The sequence below is a fragment of the Watersipora subatra genome, chromosome 1, assembly GCF_963576615.1.
Source record: "Watersipora subatra chromosome 1, tzWatSuba1.1, whole genome shotgun sequence".
Classification (NCBI taxonomy): Eukaryota; Metazoa; Bryozoa; class Gymnolaemata; order Cheilostomatida; family Watersiporidae; genus Watersipora; species Watersipora subatra.
The window spans coordinates 33231041-33250775 of NC_088708.1; the positions used below are offsets into that span (position 1 = coordinate 33231041).

The following is a 19735-nucleotide window of genomic DNA, read 5'->3' on the forward strand; positions in this document are numbered from 1 at the left end:
TAGGGTCCTGTAAAAGACCCTGGAACAGTACCACTGGGAAGATTCTTTACACCCAAAGGTAGTAATTTATCTACTGTACAGGCAGTATACACAGTTATGACAAACTGGCTACTGTAAGTCGCTATGCACTTACACCACTCTGTAATATTCAAGGCCAAAAGACATTCTTACCATTTTTGTCTGCAGCAAGTCACTAGAGATTTATGTCACTTATCTGCAGTAAATCACTAGAGATTTATGCCACTCTTGTCTGCAGTAAGTCACTGGAGATTTAGGCCATTTTTGTCTGCAGTAAATCGCAGGCGATTTATGCCACTCTTGTCTGCAGTAAGTCACTGGAGATTTATGCCACTCTTGCCAGCAGTAAGTCACTGGAGATTTATGCCACTTTTGTCTGCAGTAAATCGCAGGCGATTTATGCCACTCTTGTCTGCAGTAAATCACTGGAGATTTATGCCACTCTTGTCTGCAGTAAGTCACTACAGATTTATGCCACTCTTGTCTGCAGTAAGTCACTAGAGCTTTATGCCACTCTTGTCTGCAGTAAATCACTAGAGATTTATGCCACTCTTGTCTGCAGTAAGTCACTAAGGATTTATGCTACTTTTGTTTATGGTAATTTACTAGGCATTTATTACACTTTTGTCGATGGTAAGTCCCAAACATCTTAAAATCCAGACAGTCTGAAGGGAATGTTCAAAACTACAGCTACAATTTTCATTAGAATTGCAGCTTTCCTTATGAACCTACTGTGAATCAATCTCAACTATATAGACAAGTATATTATGGCCTATACAGAGCTGTGAGAAGAAATCTAACCTAGTGCGCATATCCACTGCAGAATTGAGCTCTACTATTTGACATCGCATAGCAGCAAGGAATAGTCAAGTACCAAAACTCACCGTTCAGATGTGATGTATAATCACTGAGATGCCGTTAGTTACTTGAACAAGTATGGCTAGCTGAAGCGTGCTGACTCAGTAATAAGCAGCTAAAATGCGCCTCGTTCAAAAACAACACTGGCTCATTGTGTTTGAACCATTATAACAATTCAATACAGCAAACAAAGCTCGAAACCCCATTGAAGAGGTGACTCGGTATATTGACATGTTACTAAGCAACAATTAAGTTTCCTCAATGCGATTGGACAGAAATCGAAATTCAAGTCTATCGTGAGAGTACATCTCTAATTAAGAAGCATGCTAATTCTTGCAGTTGACAGCAGCTAGAAGCAGTAATACTGGCTACGAAAATGAAATACAGTCAACGGAAAGAGTCTTGTGAAGATGAGAGACAGGTGCCTTAGCCAACTTCTTACACTCTCATAATTCTGTGGCAGTGATCAACAAGCCTGCATCTCTACATTCAAGACTTCTTTTGTCTTTTCCAGAACTTTTTGACATCATCGTGACCTTGTTTATCGACGACAATAGTCCTAGTTTGAGCATTTTCGCAGATAAGAACACCGATATCCTGGTAAAAAAATATGAATAAAATAAGCTGGTGATTGTTGACATAGCGGGCTGATAAGAAGAGACAAGTTAAGATGCATATGAAATGCGTATGAATGGTTTTATAGATATCAGCTAAGGACAAGACTGTGAAAAGACATGACAAGTGTTGATGTGCATCAGGTCTATCGATGATGTAATACTTCACACAGTATTATCAGTCAGTCTATCCCTTCCTTGTCTATATCCAATACTACTAGACACGCATGCATTCTAATACCAGAAGTAGATTGCTCAGTATGCAGCACCCCTCTCTATTCATAACTTACATGAATCACAGAGATTACAGAATGGACAAATCCTGTCACATAACTCAAGTTAGTAAGGCCTCTGCACTACAGCTGTTCCTGATCAGCAATTATAAGCAACGAGCAAGTGGACTACAGTAAATGACTACAGTGTATCCCTATTGTAGTGAACAACTCGACCATATCCTAACTGTAGTGAACAACTCCAACATATCCTAACTGTAGTGAACAACTCCAACATATCCTAACTGTAGTGAACAACTCCAACATATCCTAACTGTAGTGAACAACTCCAACATATCCTAACTGAATCTACAAGAATGTATTATGATAGAATTGTGTCTACTCACACTAACAACATGAAAGAGAAAGAGGATATTCTAAAATATGATAGAATTGTACTTACACTAACAACATAGAAGTGGAAAAGAATATCCTAAAATATGATAGAATTGCGTCTACTTACACTAACAACATAGAAGATTATTGTCAAAGTAGTAGCTGCCATAAACTCAAGAGCAGACAAATGACTTGAAGAAAAAAAGAAAATTTACCACCAGACTGTTCCCTTTAATTTAGTAATATATAACGTTAAGAAAAAGCGAGGAGAGTCATGAGGGTATAAAGTTGTGAGACGAGTTTGATGAGAGAGATTAAAGAGCTAGGCTAACAACTGAATATGGCAGCTGCTAGATAAAAGGTAAAGCCACATGCAACCCTAAAATATACCCTCAACCAAATGAGCAAGACTAGGCCAAGGCAGCTGCTAGACCAATTTATAAGATTATTTCCTCTGATTAGCTGTGACTTTTGGTAGCTGTGACTTTCAGTAACTCGGGAAAACTTTAAAACCCACAGAAAATTTAATGGCAATTTTACATACAATAAATGCACATTGATCGCATTTTTAAAACAACTGCTTAGTACCTTGGCCGATATATCAGCTATTTCCCTAATATAATGTGAACTGTTACCTATCTTAGTAACTTGGCCTATATATCAGCTATTTCGCTAGTGTAATGTGAACTGTTATCTATCTTAGTAACTTGGCCTATATATCAACTATCTCCCTAGTGTAATGTAAACTGTTATCTATCTGCTGTGGGACATAACTCTAAAATCAGTTTCAGCGCTATTAAAGGTATGACTTTGCAGAATACAAAAGTAATAATCAGACCAAACAGAAATTGGTTACATTCACCATATATTTACATACAATAAATATATGGAAGGTCAATATACAATATATAACCTATTCTACTGTATAAACATTTTCATTGATTAGACTCTAGAAATCTCTTTTTAGTTGTGATGCCTTTTAGGGACAAAAAGATGAGTCTTCCCTGTCATTACTAGTAGCAAATAGCTGAATTCAACTTTCAAAATTATCAGGAAACTCTAATGTTTCTTGCTAAATGTGAGTGTGAAAGTTATGCCAAGATATTGAAAAATAGATCTTGTAATAATCATTGGATGACTAGAAATCAGTGAGTTTTTCTTTTTATACTCTTACATCGTTATATCAGTAAATATATTGCAATTGCCAAGGTGCTATTCAAGGTGAGTTTTTAGCGATGTCAGGCATATCATATTACAAATAACTAGAAACATCTTTAACTGCATCTTGCCACTAGACGCCTCAGAAAATAACCATTCCGGATGTTTTTGATAATGTCACTGGCAAGATGAGGTTAATAATGACTGAGCCAAACAAGACTGAAATTGTTAGACACAAGAATTTGTGAAATTCTTCTGTTTAATTTTTAGTAAAGTTCAATTGAAAAATTCCCTAATAATCATGCTTAATAGTTAAATGGGTAGAGTGGAATTATGAGAATAACCTTCCTTGTATCGCTCTCCACTAAACACTGTTTAAACAGCGCTCTAGTAGTTTCTAACATTCTTAATCTAATTCATTCAATGTTTCTACCAACTTGCTGATCCACAATCTGGTTATTTACGATGGAAATTTCGTCAAATCTTTGATTATTGACTGCAGCTAGCTGGCATTTCTGGTTATGACGACAGAGCAAGCATCTTGCCATTTGAAGCCGCTCAGCTGTTCTTTGCAATAAAAGGGTTCACCTGAAGTGCCTCTATTAAACTTGCTATTATGATAGTACAAACTCACCTTAGCAAAGTCTCGGATTTTATCATATTCACTTTGTGAAATGAACTGATTATAGAGCACTCCTTCAGTAAACTCAAACCTGTCCCTCTCGATCTCCCAGAGTCTGATCTGGTCTATGATGGTTGCTGGCAGAATAGGCTTTGTGGCCACCATCTCCCGGTGGGCATGCATAGTCAGATAGTTAATGATCTAGACAACAAATGGATGCATATTTCTTGCCAAATAGACAACATATATAAATAGATATAGATATATTGAGTATATATATATATTGAGTGTATATATATATATTGTATATATATAGTGTATACATCTATATATAATGTATATATAAATAAATGACACATGTGTGATCTTATAGCTATAGGAAATTTAGTTTTATACTGATGATGGAAAGTTTTTTTCTGGCTATTGCTTCTACTTTCAAATGGGTAACTCTGTTTGTAAAACGCATAACTGTGTCCAAATTAAATATTCCAAACCCTTCATAGTGATTCCAGTAAATGAAGAGATTTAGGATTTCGATTTAGTAAACAAATCAAATTATTAACAGACATTTTTAATGAAATATTCTGGAAGATAATTGATTGGTTATAAAACAGAAGTATATATGTTATCCTAAATAGTTGGTGCTTGTGAAATTACCATCAAAGGTAGTTTGGGTGATATGATACTAGTAGTAAAATGAGCAGCCTGATGTTGGTTTTTATGTTCTGTCAAGAATATTTTTAAGCCGAAGACATCACTGACGAAAATCGATATCATAATGGCAGACAGCGATGATTAAAAATTGATGACTAATAATTGAACCATTGGCATGTCTTTACCTTTCATTATCTTGAAAAGTTCTGTTTTGTATAAGATAACTTTTTGGTTAATTCGCTATTTACAGCTACTAGACTAAATACTTACTATAATAAGAGCAGAGTCTGTCTGACCGTGTGAAGCAAGGGTTAGAGATTAGAATAAAAGATTGGTTCATGCAGAACTCAAACTAACGACATTTAATTTGGTAGACCGACACGCTAAAGCCTGGTTCCCATATACGCCGCAAGCACCTGTGGAAGGAACGCAAAACTATCGGTGGCGAGATGGGAACCTACCTGCCAAGCACCGCCGATAGTTGCTAAAAATCAACGCAAGACATAGCGTTGTTCAACTTTTGCGACAACAACTGTCGCAGGCTTCTACGGGTCATCTACATATTACAGTTACTTGTATACAGTACAATATATAACATCATTGTTCAATCAACTGAGAAGAAAAAAAGGGAATTTATAGTAACCTATTCCATGTTGTTGAACATCTGATTTGCTTTTCAGTGTTTCTGTATTTTTGTCAAATATTTTCAAATCATTATTAAGTGATTTGGATAGGGAGTTTGCGCATCAGGCGAGTGATTCGATTTCTCAGATAAACTTGATGTAAATAGATGATTTTATTTTACTCAAATCAATTTATAACCGATTTTATTAAAATAAATAGAAGTGATTTGGATACAGCTCTGCTAAAATATTACGTTTCAGTCCCAGTGTTTTGTACTTCATAATTTGGCAAACATTTCCTAGTCATTGAGTGATTAGGAATTTGAATGAAGCATATCTGGCGACTGGTTTGATTTGTTCGGTATCATTTGACACAAACAGATGGTTTGATTTTAATCAAATCGATTTGTAACTGATTTGATTTTAAATAAAAAAGGGATTTGGACACAGCTCTGACAAAACAAGTTTTAACTATCTACAATAGCAGTTGATGTTTAGTGGGAATATGCTGTGAAGATCCCCTGCGAATCTCATAGTCACAATATGAAATCTCACCGATATATGTGATCTATTAATAATGGACAACTATAATAGTTCCAGCCAAAGTAGCACACAAGTATTGCTTCTTTTAAATAGCTTTGCTTTTTCTGACCAGCCATATAGCTGTTGCAAATGAGAACTATACACATAGTTACCTGTTCCGATTTGATGCCATGCATTAATGCCTGCCTTACACTGTCCCTCGTAATATTGCCAACAACCATGTTAGGAAATCTGAAACATATATTTTAAATGTCAAAATACGAATTCAACCATACTGTGACATACACTTAATGTGTCATCACATGAGTCAAACCACAGCGTAACATACACATAGTAAGTCAACACATGAGTCAAACCACAATGTAACATAAACTTAGTAAGTCAACATGTGAGTCAAACCACAATGTAACATACACTTAGTAAGTCATCACGTGAGTCAAACCACAACATAACGTACACTTAGTAAGTCAACACGTGAGTCAAACCACAATGTAACATACACTTAGTAAGTCAACACGTGAGTCAAACCACAACATAACATACACTTAGTAAGTCAACACGTGAGTCAAACCAAAACGTAACATACACTTAGTAAGTCAACACATGAATCAAACCACAACGTAACATACACTTAGTAAGTCATCACGTGAGTCAAACCACAATGTAACATACACTTAGTAAGTCAACACATGAATTCAAACAGATTTAGCATTTATACAAACTGTCGCACGGATTCCAGCAGAAACACCTATATAACCAAATTTTCTCCAAATCAAGAAGGTTATATGTTTACCTATCTTGATTTATCAAATTGAGCTCACATAATAACACAAGTACTTAACACTTCAAATGATGCATATTTGAGATAAAGACAAAAACACCCACCCGTATAACACCTCACAAAATAATACTCACGGGTATAGCAAATAACAGGATAAATCTCACCTGTATAACATGTCACAGAAGAGGGAAAGGAGGGCTACATGTAATGGAGAGTCTAAAATTGAAATCATATACAAAGCAATAATACCTATACATTAGTTTTCTTGAAATATAAACATATATAAGTAGCTGTGAGGACTTAAGCGGGAAGACGAACCTGTATATGCGTAAACCCTGTAATTGGTCTCAACTACGATGAACCCTTTGTCCTTAGTCTCCCCAGCTATTCTATTCTGTCCTGTCACTATGTTAACAGCGAGTCTGGTTGGATAAAACCTGTTGGATAATCGCTACAAGACAGTGCAACGATCATAGACTTGTTAATTTCTATGATAAAATACTATTCTGTTCGATATGATGTACAGAATGCATTATATGTACTCTTACATAGCGTTTTTCAGCCTTGTTTAAGTTTATAATTTTTCTGGCTGATACACCTGTTTATAGAAGTCTTAAACCCCTGTGTACACAAGTATTATACATCTATGTGTATAGAAGTCTTAAACATCTGTGTACACAAGTATTATACACCTTTGTGTATAGAAGTCTTAAACATCTGTGTACACAAGTATTATACACCTTTGTGTATAGGAGTCTTAAACCCCTTTGTACACATGTATTATACACCTTTGTGTATAGGAGTCTTAAACCCCTTTGTACACATGTATTATACATCTATGTGTATAGGAGTCTTAAACATCTGTGTACACAAGTATTACCCACCTCTGTGTATAAAAGTCTTAGTCTTAAACACCAATGTATACAAGTATGATACACTTTTGTGTACACCAGTCTTAAACATATGTGTACACGAGTATTATTTGCTTCTATGTACATGTGTCTTTTACACCTCTGTGTACATGCGTCTTAAACCTCTGTGTACTATATATCTGTGTGTACATGAGCATTATATACTGCATCTCTGTGTACATGAGTGTTATACACCTTTGTGTACACGAATCTTATATACACAAGTCTAATCAAAACATGAGGATAATCAAAACATGAGGATTCTATGTATCCTTCGTTTTTTTGTGACGTCATTTTGTCGTTGTCGGCCATCTTTATAGACAATTTTATCGTTAAAAACACGAAGCTTTTGCAATAAATGTTTGAAAACAATGCTTTTGTTAGCAATTTTTTTATTATATTATCAAAACAACACCAAAAAGTACTATTAAATTAAAGAAAAACGATTGTTTTCTAGAAATATGGCGACTTTTTCATGAATTAGCGCATGTGCAAACGACTTTACGACGTCAAAGAAAACTATGTATATGGAATTAGCTTCGTGGTTTGGGCAAGAAATGCTATACCGGCTGAAACCATAAGACTTCCTATCAACAACAAAAGACTCACAATATCTGCAGTTGCTCAATATAGCTTAAAGTAAGATTTTCGTGTAAGCGTAATCACCTGTTAATGAATACATTCAACATAGATATATAGCAAGAGTCCTATGTACCGCTAGCTAGTTTCTAACAACCCATACTGCTCTACACCTCTCATCTATACAGTTGCCTGTTGAAGAATCGAGCTATGAGCTCACAAACCAAGTAGTGTCTCCGCTTCCCATTTGTTTTATTATGAACAGCAAGACATACATGTATGACACAATGGCGTCTGTAACATGCTCACCTTGCGTTGATAGACTAGACCAAGTTCTCGAAGGTGCTGCACAAAACGTTGCTGACTGTCTGTTAGTGATTCTGTAGGAAAATCTTTACCAAGCGTAGCAAAGTTTAGTTGCAACAAAAAAGTGATGCATTCGACAAAGCTCTGCGAGCGCGACTACAACATAGACAGAGAAGAAATATATTAACTCTTTGAAACTCTACTTCGATACACAAAATTTCAACTTGTAGACGAAACGGATGAGGAAAAGCACCTACTTCAACCGTCGCTAGATACTGCTGTATGAAGTTCCAGACTTGTGATGAGCGATCCATGAGCAGAAATTGAAAGCCGAGTTCGCTGATGATTGGCATATCATCGTTGTCTCTATATTAATGTATGAATATAGTGCACTCATAATTACGTTAATATCTACTAATCAACTATAACACATATAAGTGTGAGCTATATGTCAAAGTCACCTGTAATTTGCGCGTATCGTATCTGTCACTACATCGATGTAGAGCATAAACTACACTGAAGTTAATTAGCGATTGTTTTAATTTAACAAATATGATTGCATTTTAAACAAATGCTACATGATAATCTCTCTGCGATTAGACCAGGTGAAAAACAATAAAAAGTAAAGATAACAGAAATTCACATGGTTTGACAGCACCACCTGCACCACCTGCACCACCTGACACCACCTGCACAAGATACAAGAGCAAAAGTATTTGTAAAAAGGTGGCTACAGGGCAACAAAAACTAGGCCTTTGATATCAGAAGCTTCAGTTGAAAGAAACGGTCATAAAAACTTTATCTTAAAGGTTGCACCTGAACCTCCCTGATCATGCTCAACTTGATTTAACTAGGCAACACCTGAGATGGCCAACATAATATTAGGAAATGAAATATTCACTATTATTTCCTCCATGGTCTGGTATGCTTACAAGCTGTGTGAAAAAATCAAACGATATAGATGATATAAACGGAAACATGGTGCAATAAAACAAATAGCTAGCACAAGACTAATTGCTGGAGCTCATTTCAGGGACCACTCACTAAAATTGTCACATGGCGACCCCCATTGCCACATGGAAATGGGGTTGCCGTGTGGCGACCCCCTGTGAAGCCACATAGCATGTGGCCATGGCTTTTGAACACATCCTTTCATAGACTGACTACATATTGCTGCATAGATACTTGTCTGCTTAATCAGAGTAGGAAAAATCTGACAAGTAATGATAACTTCCAATGAGAATTGTAAGTAGAGGCCTGCGTACCAAGTGCCAGTTGTGTCAGCAAGCAATTCACCCTTTAGCACACCATGAACTATACTATCTTATTTCCTCTCCTTAAACACTGAATTTTAAAGCACTAAAACAACAGTAATAACAGTAACAACAGTAATAACTGTCACTTGCTAAATTAATTATCTAGAAACAACCAACATGATTATTGCACAAGACAGTTGCACGTATATGTAACTAAATAGTGTAGGTGATTTGGACATTGTGTCAGTAAAACAGTGAGATCATACATGGTTTTGATAAAATAGGGTGAACCAAAGGAATGAGGAAAATGAAGACTCACAACTTCATGAGACCGGAGTGCAGCAGAATAGCATGAATGTCTGGAGTAATGCCACCATGACGGGCCTCTCGAGTTCCAACCAAAAAATGGAGAACGATCTAGAACAAAAATTCTAGTTGTACATAATAAACAGCAAAACACAGTGAGAGTGAGATGACAAAATAAGAAAGTGAAAAAATGAGACAAGAGAGAGGTGTAAAATTGAAACCGAAAATTCTTGAAGCGGCAAAGTGAGGTGGAAAATTGAGACAGATCTATGGTAGAAAACAAGGTAAGATGGGGAAACTAGGGCAGAAAACCAGAGTGGGAATCCGATGTGACAAGCTGAAAAAAGAAATTGAAGTGGCATGCTGCTGTCAGATGTCAAGGTGAGAAGTTGATAGGAAGGTGAAGTTGATAGGAAGGTGAAGTTGATAGGAAGGTGAAGTTGATAGGAAGGTGAAGTTGATAGGAAGGTCAAGTTGATAGAAAGGTGAAGATGATAGGAAGGTGAAGTTGATAGGAAGGTTAAGTTGATAGGAAGGTGAAGTTGATAGGAAGGTGAAGTTGATAGGAAGGTTAAGTTGATAGGAAGGTTAAGTTGATAGAAAGGTGAAGTTGATAGGAAGGTGAAGTTGATAGGAAGGTGAAGTTGATAGGAAGGTGAAGTTGATAGGAAGGTTAAGTTGATAGGAAGGTGAAGTTGATAGGAAGGTGAAGTTGATAGGAAGGTGAAGTTGATAGGAAGGTGAAGTTGATAGGAAGGTGAAGTTGATAGAAAGGTGAAGTTGATAGGAAGGTTAAGTTGATAGGAAGGTGAAGTTGATAGGAAGGTGAAGTTGATAGGAAGGTGAAGTTGATAGGAAGGTGAAGTTGATAGGAAGGTGAAGTTGATAGAAAGGTGAAGATGATAGGAAGGTGAAGTTGATAGGAAGGTTAAGTTGATAGGAAGGTGAAGTTGATAGGAAGGTGAAGTTGATAGGAAGATGAAGTTGATAGAAAGGTGAAGATGATAGGAAGGTGAATTTGATAGGAAGGTTAAGTTGATAGGAAGGTGAAGTTGATAGGAAGGTGAAGTTGATAGGAAGGTGAAGTTGATAGGAAGGTGAAGTTGATAGGAAGGTGAAGTTGATAGGAAGGTGAAGTTGATAGGAAGGTGAAGTTGATAGAAAGGTGAAGATGATAGGAAGGTGAAGTTGATAGGAAGGTTAAGTTGATAGGAAGGTGAAGTTGATAGGAAGGTGAAGTTGATAGGAAGGTGAAGTTGATAGAAAGGTGAAGATGATAGGAAGGTGAAGTTGATAGGAAGGTTAAGTTGATAGGAAGGTGAAGTTGATAGGAAGGTGAAGTTGATAGGAAGGTGAAGTTGATAGGAAGGTGAAGTTGATAGGAAGGTGAAGTTGATAGGAAGGTGAAGTTGATAGGAAGGTGAAGTTGATAGGAAGGTGAAGTTGATAGGAAGGTGAAGTTGATAGAAAGGTGAAGATGATAGGAAGGTGAAGTTGATAGGAAGGTTAAGTTGATAGGAAAGTGAAGTTGATAGGAAGGTTAAGTTGATAGAAAGGTGAAGTTAATAGAAAGGTGAAGTTCATAGGAAGGTGAAGTTGATAGGAAGGTGAAGTTCATAGGAAGGTGAAGTTGATAGGAAGGCGAAGCGAGTAGCGGATGCGGGAAGCTGATGAGAAATGGGAGTGAGAAGTCGAAGTGAGAAGCTAACATATAATAGGTACAACATATGGTCAGTGTTTTATCACTTTACAGCTATCCGATGATGTAATGATCTGCACATCTGCACATAAACTACCAATCATCAAACTAATTATTATAACTGTTACAGTGCAATGAATTAACTAGGAATGATGAAGAAATTGATGATATAGAGAGTGCAAAGCAAAAGAATCACTCACCTCCCAGCGTTCGCTTGCATATTTATCAAGGAAAGCAATGTCTCGAGCATTCTTATCTGGGCCTAAATGCGATGTTGTTGTGTGTATGTCTTCTCTGAAACAAAACAAAAACAATTTTTCTGGATAAAACAAACCTTATTTTCCTTATATATATATATATATATAAAAAAAATTGTTTCCTCACCCCGGATACCCCGTATGGGTGGTAAATTCTACTCTAACTCGGGTCTCCTACCAGAGACCTGGGAGTTTGAGCACTTGCCTCAAGATCTTAGCTGTTCCCAATAGCGCACTTTTCTGCAACTCACCTGAGTTGATTGTTGTTGGTATTTGGGCAAGCCACATTTTATGCGCCGGTGTTAATGCGCCCAGTGCCCCAATGACTACTGGGATTACAGTTGTTCTTACATTCCAGCATTTTTCACTTTCTTCTCCAAGAGGGAGATATTTCTCTACCTTTTCTTTTTCTTTGCTGGCTATATTGTAGTCATTGGGTACTGCTATATCTATTATAGTAGCCCTCTTGTTCTCCTCGTCTACCACCACTATATCTGGTTGGTTTGCTAGGACATGCTTGTCAGTTTGGATGTACAAGTCCCAGAGGATCTTAGCGCGGTCATTTTCAATGACCTTACCAGGAGCTTCCCGCCAGTGTTGTGGTTTATTAAGGCCATACTCATCACATAGACTTCTATACACAACACCTGCGACATGATTATTCCGCTCAGTGTATGCGTTCCCTGCTAGCTGCTTGCATCCACTGATGATGTGTTGGATGGTCTCAGGTGCATCTTTGCACAGTCTGCATCTAGGATCGTCTCTAGTGTGATAGATTTTCGTTTGGAGTTGCCTTGTTGGGAGCACTTGCTCCTGGGCTGCCATGATTAGCGACTCTGTATTGGCCGTTAGGTTTCCTTTGTTCAGCCACATATATGTCTGGTGAAGATCGCCAACCTTAGATATTTGTTGGTGGTAAGCACCATGAAGAGGTTTCGTGTGCCAGTCAATTTCCTCATCATCAGGGCATAGGTCCGTTGTAAGAGCAGCCGATTGAAATTCAGCTAGCAACTTATCTGAGATGGCCATGGAGGCTGCATATGCTTTGATGCTTTGCTCCTCCTTTTTCACTGTCTGCTGTACACTTTTGAGTCCTCTACCGCTACCTTTCCTATTAAGATACAAACTAGTAGTATCAGATTTTGGGTGGAGTGCTCCATGCATGGTCAGCAGTTTACGAGTTGCTATATCTGTTTCTTTGATGGCTTCCTCAGTCCACTTTATTATGCCTGCTGGATATTTTATTACTGGCAGTGCGTAGGTATTTATTGCCATGACTTGGTTCTTGGCATTGAGCTGGCTCCGTAAGACCTGCCGAAGGCGTTTCTTGTATTCGGTAATGGCTTTGTGACGTACCTCGGCTTCGTGGTTGATGTTGCTTTGCATAATCCCCAAGTACTTGTACCCTTCTTCTATATCTTTGATGGTACCATTTGGCATTATTAGGCCATCTGTGAGCATAGAATGGCCTTTCTTAAGAATTAGCCTTCTACATTTCTCAATACCGAAGGTCATTCCGATGTCCTTGCTGTATACATGAGTGAGGTGTATTAGCGAATCAATGTCCCTTTCTTTGTTAGCGTACAGCTAACAAAGAAATTGATGTCATCCATGTAGAAGAGGTGGTTTATCTTGGTGCCACTTTTAAACTGGTACCCATATTGAGTCTCCTCCAGCATATTGCTTAGAGGGTTTAGGCATATGCAGAAGAGCAGCGGTGATAAGGAGTCACCTTGATAGATGCCTCGCTTAATTTGTACACTTGCCAGCTTTTTGCCATTAGCCTCCAGTTCCGTCTTCCATTTGGTCATTGACATCTTGATGAATGCCACAAGAGCAGGGTGAACATTGTACATACAGAGGCACTCAAGTATCCAACTATGGGGAATTGAGTCATAGGCCTTTTTGTAGTCAATCCAAGCCATGGCAAGATTGATTTGCCTTTTTCTGCTGTCTTGACAGACCGTCCGATCCACCAGTAACTGATGTTTAGCTCCTCAGGTGTTGCGCCCAATTCCTTTCTGAGCACTGGTCATATAGTGACTCATGTGCTCTTCCAGTTTGTCTGCAACTATTCCTGAGAGCAGTTTCCAAGTGGTGGGCAAGCACGTTATTGGTCGATAGTTTTTGGGAATCGGCCCCTGCTTTGGATCTTTTATCAGAAGTACAGTTCGTCCTTTGGTCAGCCATACTAGATGGTCACCTTGTTCTATTAGGCATTCCATCTGCTTAGCCATTCTAGTGTGAAGTAATGTCAATTTCTTTAACCAGAAGGTTTGAATCATGTCATGGCCAGGTGCTGCCCAGTTCTTCATACGCTGCACTCTGCGCTTGATGTCCTCTTTGCTGATGGTGAGTCCTTGCTGAGCCACAGTGTGTTGATAGCTCTCTTTAAGCCTCTTCAACCAATTTGCAGTGGTGTTATGAGTAGTCTATTTATCCCAGATGTCCTTCCAGAACTTTGAAGTGCTAGATCGGGGAGGCTCAGACATTGGCCTCTGCAGTTCACCTTTGAACTGGGAATACACCCTAGATGGATTATTGATGAACAGTTTGTTCATTCTCTTGTTATCCCGCTCTTTGGTGTACCGCTTCAGTCATGCCGAGAGTGCTACTAGCTGCTGTTTGGCAGATTCAAGAGCTTCTATTGTGGCTTCCCTTTTTGGACGCTCCAAACTGTGGTTAGATCTCTCACTGAGCCTACTAACTTTCTTGCGCAAGTCCTTGATCTCATTTTGTAGCTTCAGCTGCCAGGATGGAATGGCTTGAAGCCTTGTTGGCATTGGCTTAATATCAATCTCCTCCAAGATGACGGTTACTGTACTGTAGATTAAGGCATTAGTCTCACTGATTGATCCAGTTGAGATCGACTCCAGTGCCATGTTAATGTCTTCTAACAGCTTCTTAGGTATGGCCTTGCTAACTCTTCGTAGTGGTACTCTGCTTCCATAATCATTAGCAGCTGGCATCTTGTTGATGATATTTTCCACAAGCTCTCTCACCCTTGGGTCAAGGTCCAAGTGCATGTCTTCTTCAACCTGTGAGTCAACACATGATCGTGTATGCATGACAGTGTGTGTTGATACGCAATCCTCGTTGGTTGAGGTTACTTGGGTGAACTGTTCCCTAATTTCATCTACCTCAAGTTCCGATATGAGGTGCCGCTTGACTATGTTACTCCTCTGAGCTACAAGTTGCTTAGCGGTTAGTGGCAATTCAGGGTGCATGTTTATCCTCAGTTGCCGCATCCTTCCCATATAGCCCCACTTTTGAGGTTCACTCATAAAGTAGCACTGCATGAGGTCCGTGTTATCAGTCCGAGTCCATTTCATCCGTTTTGAACCCGTAGCCCAATTTTCACTGCCTTGTCCTGGTTCAGCTACAGGCAGCGCGGACCTTGTTTGACCGGGCGACGTCCGAGTCGGCATGGCTTTGGTTATTGCACTCATCATAGAGGTTGTAGACGTTATACAAGCAAGGGTCTTGTCTAAGGACCACCAGAAAAGTGCAGTTGTTGAACCGAGGACCTAATGATCACGGTCCCGATACCTTACCAACTGCGCTATCTGTCCTGTATATATATATATATATATATATACTATATATATATACATATATCTATATATAGATACTTGTGAGTGAAAGTAACCTATAGCATAACTTTGCTACGCTTGGGAAAGATTTTCCTACAGAATCACTAACAGTCAGCAACGTTTTGTGCAGCACCTTCGAGAACTTGGTCTAGCCTATCAACGCAAGGTGAGCATGTTACAGACGCCATTGTGTCATACATGTATGTCTTGCTGTTAATAATAAAACAAATGGGAAGCTGAGACAGAGACACTACTTGGTTACTGTATTTGTAACTAAATATATTTCTATATACTGATGAGGAAGAAGGTTGCAGTTCACTAGAAGAGAGTGCTCAATATTAAAATAGAGCAATTATATACAATACATTAACAACTGAAAACTTTAAAAACTGTTTACTACTTAAAGTTTCATGTTTGGTACCATTCATCAGGTAAAACTAAAATCAGGTAAAACTGCATTTCGATATATACCCGGTATCCGGTTATAGCTATTAAAATCTAGCGATGAAAGTACGCTTTCGACGTTCAAATCATAAGTATACATACAAGTGCACCTCACCATTAGGCTAGACCGTTCTTACCATTTCTAACGCTCTCACATATAAATATATCCTTATGGCGATTGCACACACTAAATATGCACTTATTATTAATAATTAATATTATTTTTAGAAGGTTTTCAAAAGCTAATTTTTTACCATTACCTATTTTTTAATTTGTAATTTTCAAATTCCAGTCCTTTTCAATTTCAAATGTTCCGTCACACTTCTATTTGCGGTTTCGGTAAATCTGTAAAAGCTAAATACTGTTCACATGAACAAATGTATTATTCAGAGTAGGCGTTGCCTTTACATTCTCTCTCCGTTTGGTCAGACTAGACTAAGTAACAGACAAAGACAGTCAGATATCTCATTTAAATGTTTGTACTAGTACCGACAGGTACTAGTATCATCCATCAAAACTTTGAATACAACAAGTTTTTGCTGCAACAGTAACCTTTTTATACACACAACTCTAAGTGCTCATAGTTAATTTTTTTGAACTGCACAAAAACACTTTTCTCATGATATGAAGTCTAAAAGTTAGAATGGTAAATGTTGTATATGTTTAATGAAATTACGTTTTCTGCGCAGACTTTTTTATTACACAGGCAATACCGGACATTCGTCTAATATAAATATCTACCTCCACACTCTAGATAAATATATATCCAGAGTGTAGAGGACTACACATTAAGCACTTGAAGAGTAAAATAGTAATTAATCAAAAGCCTGTGGTGTATAGAGCACAGTAAGATAAAATACTCTAAAATGTATAAGAGAAAATTGAATGAAATAGTACTTTTTGTATTCTGACTATTTTAAACTCTCCATTTTAAAATAGCAATAATAACTTTTATGTTTAATAGCAGCGAAAATTTATGTCATGGCCTAACATAAAATGTTTTCGTTTTGAGATTTGTTCTTTCATACTTTTTATTAGGTTATTAGAGCTTATTTTCGTATATTTATAATGTACAGCCCGATAAATTCCATATAATAATGTTAATAGAGTAGTATAAGATGCTAGAGGAAAATTATAAGACCACCTCACACTGGTCAACACGGGTGAGTGTGTTACTGCTGAAAGTCCAGAGTTATCAGCAAGCTAAAACACTCATTCAATAAAACTTCTTTCGACTTGTCAAAAATTACTTAATAGACGAATACCGTTTGACAAGCTTACAGCTACTGTATAGTAACACTTGCTGGGATCACAGCTACTGTATAATAACACTTGCTGGGATCACAGCTACTGTATAGTAACACTTGTTAAGATCACAGCTACTGTATAATAACACTTGTCCAGATCACAGCTACTGTATAATAACACTTGTTAAGATCACAGCTACTGTATAATAACACTTGTCAAGATCACAGCCAATGTATAGTAGCACTTGTCAAGATCACAGCCAATGTATAGTAACACTTGTTAAGATCACAGCTACTGTATAATAACACTTGTCCAGATCACAGCTACTGTATAATAACACTTGTTAAGATCACAGCTACTGTATAATAACACTTGTCAAGATCACAGCCAATGTATAGTAGCACTTGTTAAGATCACAGCTACTGTATAGTAACACTTGCTGGGATCACAGCTACCGTATAGTAACACTTGTCAAGATCACAGCGACTGTATAGAAACACTTGCTGGGATCACAGCTATTGTATAGTAACACTTGCTGGGATCACAGCTACTGTATAGTAACACTTGCTGGAATCACTGCTACCGTATAATAACACTAGTCAAGATCACAGCTGTTGTATAGTAACACTTGCTTGGATCACAGCTACTGTATAGTAACACTTGTCAAGATCACAGCTACTGTATAGAAACACTTGCTGGGTTCACAGCTACTGTATAGTAACACTGGCTGGGATCACAGCTACTGTATAGTAACACTTGCTGGAATCACTGCTACCGTATAGTAACACTTGTCAAGATCACAGCTGTTGTATAGTAACTCTTGCTAGGATCACAGCTGCTGTAATAGCAACCCTTGCTGGGATCACAGCTGTTGTATAGTAACACTTGTCAAGATCACAGCTGTTGTATAGTAAAACTTGCTGGGATCACAGCTGCTGTATAGTAACACTTGCTGGGATCACAGCTGCTGTATAGTGTCGCTTTTAATTTAAGATCAGTAAATCTGAAGCTGACAAATATTAATCTAATAATCTTAAGGTAATGAGAAATCATGTAATTTCAGAATAATGGTGATAGACAGTTTTGTGACCAGCACTGTACCTTCAAACACATCAGCTATCTATAACTACTTACAACCTGTCACCATCTAAAATGAGACCATGGTTTGAGCAAGCTGAGAAATATACGACAATATAGAAATCATAACTATTCATACATGCTAGCAACAAATCAAAAGTGCACACATTAAATGTAGATCTGTTGCGCCCCATATAGCTGGAACAGTGTACATCTTAGGCATGTATAGACAAAGATACTCACTGGGCATGAAAAGACCTTTGAAAGTTTGCTCTGAATATGTCATTGAGATTATAAGCAATTAAGCCTCCAGGAATTTGATGCTCTTGCCATATTCTAAGTTGACTCAACTTTTCACAGGCAGCCAGCTGCTCACTGTAAGTCAGAATAGTACGCTATGCATAAACTAGAAATATGCCATTGCGGTGCAGTACGCAGTAATTTTGCAGTGAATTGCAACTTCTAATGTGCGGTAGACGTGTACTGATACTGCAACTGCACTCCTATTGCTCAGTGCGATCGATTGAACATTTACTTCTATGACGCATCACCTGACACCCGGCAATTCATGCATACTGCGAATGCACATTCTTGAAAACTTGAAACTGAATGGCTACTGCAGCTGCGCACTGTTGTGAAGCTGATACTGTAGATCAACTGACACAGTTAGCTTTCCAAGCAGCTTTATTGCTATTTCACTGTTCCTGTGTATCGCCTGAAGTTCTCAACACAATTGGCGGTGTTTAAACTGTCCTGTAACTGTATTTACTGTTTCGTGTATTTTACTGTTCTTATAACATAAATTCCCTATAACGTAAACGGTCCTGGAACGGATTATTCACGTTATAGGAGCGTCTACTGTACTTACCTTTGATAGTCAGACGTTACCCAACTGCTGACAACGGATTTAGGGACAGGGTGATTCACAAATAGTATCCGAGCGATGATATGTCTAGCAAGAATAGGTAACTCTCTGCAAATACATCAACATCGGCCTTTATGATTTGATATTGTCAATTGCAATAAAAAACAACTAGAATTAAAATAAATGTTGTATTAAAGTATTGTACGCACGGAACAAAAAGGTGACGCGCATATTATATGACTGTAATCAATGATATACAGCCCCTCATGGGGAGGATGTATGGGGGCTGTATATCATTGCTGTAATTAATAGTGCACTTCTGTCCTGCAACATATCGCACGACTGTTTCATTTCCCAACATATTTTAAGAATTGATGAGCACATGACAAAGCATACGTTCACCTGTAGACAGCTATACAGGTCGTAGGCTGGGTGTACAACTGTTCCAAAACAGCAGGCGCTAGAGATTTTGTAAACTCCAAGAAAGTCAGCTGTTGCTTCTTTTCATTCAGATTTGGCATTATTGGACTAACAGACACCTAGCAAAGAACCAGATGATTGAAGGTATCAATTAGACATTTAATACTATCAATTGGTTATGATATAAACTGTGAAAACATGTCATGAATTGAATAATTGACGAGTTAAAGCAAAAGCGATTTTCGGGCGCTAAAGAGTAACATAATCTAAATTGGTTTTATTACGGAGCGACCAA

At 37.9% G+C, this 19735-nt stretch overlaps 1 protein-coding gene across 1 annotated transcript; it reads right to left on the reverse strand.

Annotated features, from left to right (window-relative positions):
* Window positions 1–1087: 1087 nt before the first annotated feature.
* Window positions 1088–19672, reverse strand: LOC137398016 (general transcription factor IIH subunit 4-like). Its single transcript, XM_068084116.1, has 12 exons — window positions 19423–19672; window positions 19024–19128; window positions 18399–18530; window positions 11737–11830; window positions 9851–9948; window positions 8533–8641; window positions 8279–8431; window positions 6798–6930; window positions 6644–6695; window positions 5851–5929; window positions 3891–4079; window positions 1088–1473 (listed from the first exon to the last, which is right to left on the reverse strand). Exons 1-12 carry the CDS (start codon window positions 19539–19541, stop codon window positions 1366–1368), a joined length of 1371 nt encoding a protein of 456 aa, XP_067940217.1. The 5' UTR covers window positions 19542–19672; the 3' UTR covers window positions 1088–1365.
* Window positions 19673–19735: the final 63 nt, after the last annotated feature.

What these genes read in the sequence shown, in the direction of transcription:
- LOC137398016 (XM_068084116.1), bottom strand. Translation starts at nt 19,541, where the DNA reads ATGCCAAATCTGAATGAAAAGAAGCAACAGCTGACTTTCTTGGAGTTT. An exon ending in AGTATCTAGCGACGGTTGAA is followed by an intron (nt 8,432 to 8,532) that starts GTAGGTGCTTTT and finishes TCTATGTTGTAG; the next exon opens with TCGCGCTCGCAGAGCTTTGT. An exon ending in TTCTGTGACATGTTATACAG is followed by an intron (nt 5,930 to 6,643) that starts GTGAGATTTATC and finishes TATATGTTTCAG; the next exon opens with ATTTCCTAACATGGTTGTTG.